Source organism: Lactuca virosa, chromosome 1 (genome assembly GCF_052849685.1).
Source record: "Lactuca virosa cultivar CGN04683 chromosome 1, Lactuca_virosa_CGN04683_v6, whole genome shotgun sequence".
Classification (NCBI taxonomy): domain Eukaryota; kingdom Viridiplantae; phylum Streptophyta; class Magnoliopsida; order Asterales; family Asteraceae; genus Lactuca; species Lactuca virosa.
In genome coordinates this window covers 120,322,702-120,329,053 of record NC_136426.1, presented here as the reverse complement: position 1 = coordinate 120,329,053, position 6,352 = coordinate 120,322,702, and the positions used below count along the sequence as shown (strand labels likewise).

At 35.4% G+C, this 6,352-nt stretch overlaps 1 protein-coding gene across 1 annotated transcript; it reads right to left on the bottom strand.

Moving 5' to 3' along the window:
- Positions 1 to 1,015: 1,015 nt before the first annotated feature.
- LOC145157377 (putative histone H2B.1) lies at positions 1,016 to 1,679 on the bottom strand. The gene has a single exon (XM_079076426.1). The coding sequence runs from the start codon at positions 1,588 to 1,590 to the stop codon at positions 1,144 to 1,146; it is 447 nt and encodes a 148-aa protein (XP_078932552.1). The 5' UTR covers positions 1,591 to 1,679; the 3' UTR covers positions 1,016 to 1,143.
- Positions 1,680 to 6,352: the final 4,673 nt, after the last annotated feature.

Genomic DNA, 6,352 nt, shown 5'->3' with positions numbered 1-6,352 from the left:
AATGAATTTTTTGATAAAATTATCTAACTTAATTAGTTATGTTACTTATTATGAAATAAAAAGTGTTTGAAATAGCAAAAAAAAAACAAAAAAGACAAAAAAAAATCATGTATAGGGTGAAGAGGAAGCCTAGAATAAACTGGAAATTAAAATTAAAATTGTACCAAAGTGCAAGTGAAAATAAAAAAGAAATAGGGCAATTGAATAACAAATTACAAATTACCCTCTACATTATATTAACAAATTACAAACAGATACAATCATCATTATTATAAACAATTGATTTTAAAAAATATCTTTCTTAGAGCTCTTTAAATATCGATTATCTAATTGGAAATGTAGCAAAATTACGTTCCTATTTGTTCTAGTTTATAGTTATTAAAAATCACTTCGAAAAGTAATGAATTTTGATAAAATTATGGAACTTAATTATTTGTGTTGCTTATTATGAAATAAAAAGTGTTTAAAATAGCAAAAAAAAAAAAAAAAAAAAAAATCCATGTATAGGGTGAAAAGGAAACCTAGAATAAACTTGAAATAAAAAGTAAAATTGTATCGAAGTGCAAGTGTAAATAAAAAAAACTAGAATAAAGAAATAAAAATTAAAATTGTGCAGATACCGAAGTGCAAGTGTAAATTAAAAAACTGTAGAGTACAATTTGGAAGCAATCTCTATATCAGAGCCAGGTTTCGATCCTGGGACCTGTGGGTTATGGGCCCACCACGCTTCCGCTGCGCCACTCTGATTTCTTGTTAAAATATTGAACAAATGAGATAAGACAATAACGTTTTGTAATTACACTATTTTAATAAACAAAGTACACGAACATTAACACATATTTTTTTTAAAGTTATCGAAGTTTATAATAACTTTTAGCAATGGGATATTTCATCTTTATTTACAAAAGAATACAGTAGTTTTATTAGTAGGTTTGTTATTAGAAATCCAAATACAGACTGTTGTTTTAACAAGGAAAACAACCTTTCTTACATAAATCTTGAATTAAATTCCTGATTGATAAGAAAATATCACCAACTCAATTTCATTTGATACCCATATAATTCATCGAGAAAGATAATAACTTTACAATCTGTAAACAGAAACACTAAACCAACATCAACATGAACCCTAAACCCCCAAATCTAAGAACTGGTAAATTTTGTCACAGCCTTCGTCCCCTCCGAGACAGCATGCTTTGCCAACTCCCCTGGCAAAACCAATCTCACCGCCGTCTGAATCTCCCTTGATGTAATCGTCGGCTTCTTGTTGTACCTCGCAAGCTTCGAAGATTCAGAAGCAAGCTTCTCGAAGATGTCGTTAATGAAGGAATTCATAATCCCCATGGCCTTGCTTGAGATCCCGATATCAGGATGAACTTGCTTTAAAACCTTAAAGATGTAGATCTTGTATGTCTCCACGTTCTTCTTGCTTCTCTTCTTCTTCTTATCAGCGGCACCGGCGCCGGCGTCCTTGGGAAGCTTCTTCCCGGCCTTTGGCTTTTTCTCGGCAGGGGCTTTTTCAGCGACGGCGGCTTTCTTTTCCTCCGCGGGCTTCTTTTCAGCTGGCTTCTTCTCTGCTTTTGGCGCCATTGAATGGATTTGAGTTTTTTAGGAAAGAGAGATTGATTTGGTAGGGAGATAAAGATGGATTATTGTGTGTGTGAGAATGAAGGGACGAAGTGTTGCATTTATATATGGATTGAGAGGCGTGATCTGATTGGTCGATATTAGTTCTCGCGGATCGTGCTTTGAAGTGTTGTAATTTACAAATTTGACCCTTCTGTTTTTGTGGGTCTGAGGAGTGTGAACCTTAGTCTATATTTGTGTATCTTTTGAACTCTAACAACTTTTGTGTCTCATACCAGGTGGATGTGCAAGATAAAAAGAGAACAATGGGTGATGCTAGGAAAAGCCGCATGAAGGAGATGGATGTTAGTCATTTTCTCATATACGTTTTCTATGAGTGTCAAATTTCCAAGGGGAAAATGAATTATAAGCTCAACGAAGTTTCCAAACCATTCAAAAAACCTCAATTATATTTTGTATGTTCAAGAAAACCCAACGAACTTAACTTTTTGTCTAAAAAAACCCAACTAACTTACACTTCTCATTTAGGGTCAACCGGCTAATAAAAGTCAACGAATGACATGGCTTATGACGTGTAATTAAATATCGGAAACGACTTGTAAGACCAACGAAGTTTAAAAACCGTTTAAAAAACCTCAATCATGTTTTGTTTGTTGAAAAAAAAACAAACGAACTTACGCTTTTGTTCAATTCTCATTAGAGGCAACCAGATTCATTAGGTATAGAACTAGTTGGGAAATGACATGGCATTATATTTAATGACATGGAATAAACATATTAGAATTGCCCTTTATATATCGATTTAGGGCTTAGGGGAAGAAAAAAACGAACGATGTATGTGTTCGATCTCTTGTAATAGCTACTTCTTCTTCTTCCTCTCAATCGTTCGTGTCCAACTCAAGATCTACAAAGAAGATATTTGATGATGCAAACTCTTGTAGATGTAGACGCCCTTCTCGGATTTGGACATCTAGAATGGAGGATCATCCAGAGATAATGTTGAGGGCTCGTTTGAACAGATGGGTAACTGTAATTGAAAGTTTTATCATGTACATTTTAATAAGTTTTTTTTAAAGAAACCAAACAAATAGATAGAATATGGACATGATAAAGCTTTCAGTTACACTTACACATCTGTTCGAACAAGCCCTGAACTTTTTTCTCTTGATGATCCTCCGTTCTAGATGTCCAAATCCAAGAAGGGCGTCCACATCCACAAGGGTTTTCATCCTCAAATATCTTCTTTGTAGATCTTGAATTGGACATCAACGATTGAGAGGAAGAATAAGAAGTAGCTATTACAAGAGATCGAACACAAACGTCGTTCGTTTTTCTCTTCTCCAAGCCCTAAATCGATATATAAAGGGCAATTCTAATCTGTTTATTCCATGTCCTTAAATATAATGTCATGTCATCTGCCAACTAGTTGTATACGTAATGAATCTGGTTGCCTCTAATGAGAATTGAACAAAAGCGTAAGTTTGTTGGGTTTTTTTCAACAACAAAACATGATTGGGGTTTTTAAAACGATTTTGAAACTTCGTTGGTCTTACAAGTCATTTTCCGATATTTAATTACACGTCATAAGCCATGTCATTCATTGATTTTCATTAGTCGGTTGACCCTAAATAAGAAGTGAACGAAAATGTAAGTTAGTTGGGTTTTTTTAGACAAAAGGTTATCGTTGAGTTTTCTTGAACAGTCAAAACATAATTGAGTTTTTTGAACGGTTTGGAAACTTCGTTGGGCTTATAAGTCATATTCCCAATTTCCTCGGCTTTATTTAAAACTTTTTCATTAATATGACAATTTTTGAAGAGTGGTTTTTGGGATATTAATAAATTTTGGTTAATATGTTTTTCTTTGTGGTTTAATTTATTAATTTGTAACAAAATTATAATTTTGTTTTCTTTAAGGTTATTTTTGTTAAAAGGTTAATATAGTAATTTTTATTTATGAAGTATATCTTTCAACAATATTACCAAACAACATTGTATAATTTAGGTTTATATTACCAACCAACATTGTATAATTTAGGTCTTTGAATCATTCGTGTTCTTAAATGTTCAACATTAAATCATGGAGTTTCTACGAAACAGTCCCTTATATATTTTATTATAATAATTTTATAAAATACATATTATAAAGGTACTTGGAGTTTAGTAGCGAAGTAGTTATATTTCAAGGTCAGTGTACAACAAGGTGATTAGGTTGGAGGGAGTGGTGCCACAGGAACCGCACTCCCTCCTTTGACACATAGGAGCCACATCATTTTTACCACACAAAGTGTGGTTCTTTACCACACCCAGGGAGTGGAAACCATGGTAGAGAAAGAGAGAGGTGAGAGAAAGAAGAAGAGAGAGAAAGACACATGAATAAAGAGAGAGAGAGAAGAAAGAGGGTGCGGCCATTTCTAGCCGCACTACGGCCAAAACCGCAGGAAACCGCACCCAGGGGGCGGTGTTTGCGGTCCAGGTGGCAAGGGTGCGGCTTGGAACCGCAGTCCACTCCTTCAAGCCTTAGAATTTAGTAATGAATTGTCCACAGTATACCGGAAAACTTATTGCATCAATCACTTTATCGTGAGTCTAATGTGGTGTAAATTCGACTCCACTTGTTGATATCTTATTTTCTATAATGGTTGTGAAAGTTATTAAAATAACTCTTTATATACATATTAAGGTGTGTTTGGGTACCTAAGCTTATATACCTTTAAGGGTATATTCACTTTTCTCTCTCTCTCTCTCTCTCTATATATATATATATATATATATATATATATATATATATATATATATATATATGATGGAATATTTGGTATATTGGGGATCTCGTTAAGCTTTATGTTACAGTTGTGGATTAAATGTTTTGCAGGCTGTTCATGAGAAGAGCGCGACGGGATTGTATACACGCATCGAAGATAATGATTTCTGCTTTCCTGTAATTCTGCTATGATAACACTATGGTTTCAAACAAATGAATGTCACTTATTGTTTTTAAGTTGAAGGTTTTGATCGGTTAATCTGTTTTCAACTAAAAAAATCTACTTGTAATTTTTGAGATGATACATCAACCTACTTATGATTTTGACATATATAACGTCCCTAATAAAAATTCTAGATGAATTAATGAGTACGAGTACTCTCGAATACTTGCTACTCGGCAGTCGGCCGAACGAGTACCTGTAACATTTGATTATCAGGTATTATCATTTTAGCCCTTAACTTTATCAAAGTTGCATAATTGTCCCTTGTGGTAAAAGTTTTATGTTTTAGCCCGTACGCTGGGCGTATATGAGGGTATGCGCAACGTACTCGTGAGATGCAGGATCGCGGAAGCCATGCTAGTACGCTGGGCGTACGTGTGGTATGCCGGGCGTACGAGCCCAGTCTCTAAACCTTAAATTTAAGGGTTTCTCCCTATTTAAACTACCTTATGCCTCCCTTGGACATTCCTTATCAGATACCATTCCCTCAAAAACCCTAATATGGAGTCTAAGCTTGTCTGTGAGTGTTTGGGAGCTTATTAAGTGGTTTTGGTGCATATTTGTTGAAGAAGGAGGCTAGAGAAGAAGGAGGTGTTTCTTGCAAACTTGTAGATCCATAAAATACTCCTCATTGTGTATCTTTTTTAAGTAAAAAGTTTATACCTTGATAAGTTTCCTTTTTGATCTCCATGGATGAGTTTTATGATCTTTTTGTCCCAAAGTTTGGACCTTTATAAGTTTGGATCACTCCAGAGAATATTAGTTGTCCTTTCATGCCTTTTAGGTCTTGTAGATTCATAAAAATGGTTACTTGATCATATCCTGGCATATGCATGAGTAAAGTAACTTAGAGTATGATGGAAGTTAAAGTTTGTTGCATTGTGTCCTTACTAGCCATGCAAAGGCTTAAAGTTGATGAATTTATGGGTTAAGACACCCTAAGATGGTCAGATCTGAAATTGGGATAGGTGTCTTAATGGATTAAGACATAAAAGTTGATGAAGTTGGATCAAGGAAAGTAGGTCGGGCGTACTCCTGACTACTCCCCGTGTAGCCAGTCCTGTCCCCGATTGGTCGTTGATCGAGTTGTACGCCCCGTGTAAGAGAGAGTACGCCCAGCGTACACGCTGGGCAGTTGACTTTGTTGACCTTGACCTTTGGTCAAAATTTAGGGTTTTGGACCACGGGAAGGGCAAAATGGTCTTTTTGCCCTTGAGGGACTTATTTGTAGGATTTGGACTCGCAAGTTGAGTTATGGACCTTAATTATTAATTAGGATTAATTATTGTGTTATTAAGCAGAGTCTAGTTCCGGTAGTTCGGGTGTGAGATTTATGTGTCATCAGTATCAGGTGAGTCTCCTCACTTACTCTTACATGTGTGGTAGAATAGTTGTATTTGTGATGACCAACTGGGTCTATTTTTATTTTGTATTATGTTGTTTATGTGTGACTGAGATTGTTAATAGTCTCCAGGGTTGCTAATAACCCATAGGGCGTGTTGTTTCCCACTGGGACTGCTGATAGTCCTGAGGGTTGCTGATAACCCATAGTTGTTTATTATGCTGTGATATATATGGTATCTTGGGGGATTCACTAAGCTTCGTGTTTATAGTTGTTGATTTATTTGTTTCAGGTACTTATGAGGACCGCGTAAAGGTGAAGGTCTGATTGTACACACTCGTTGGGAGATTTGTTAGTAGGACAGTTTGCGATACTATGATATTTTGTGATGATGTTTGTTTTAGACACTTATGGCTTTGATGACTTGGTTTGTGAAA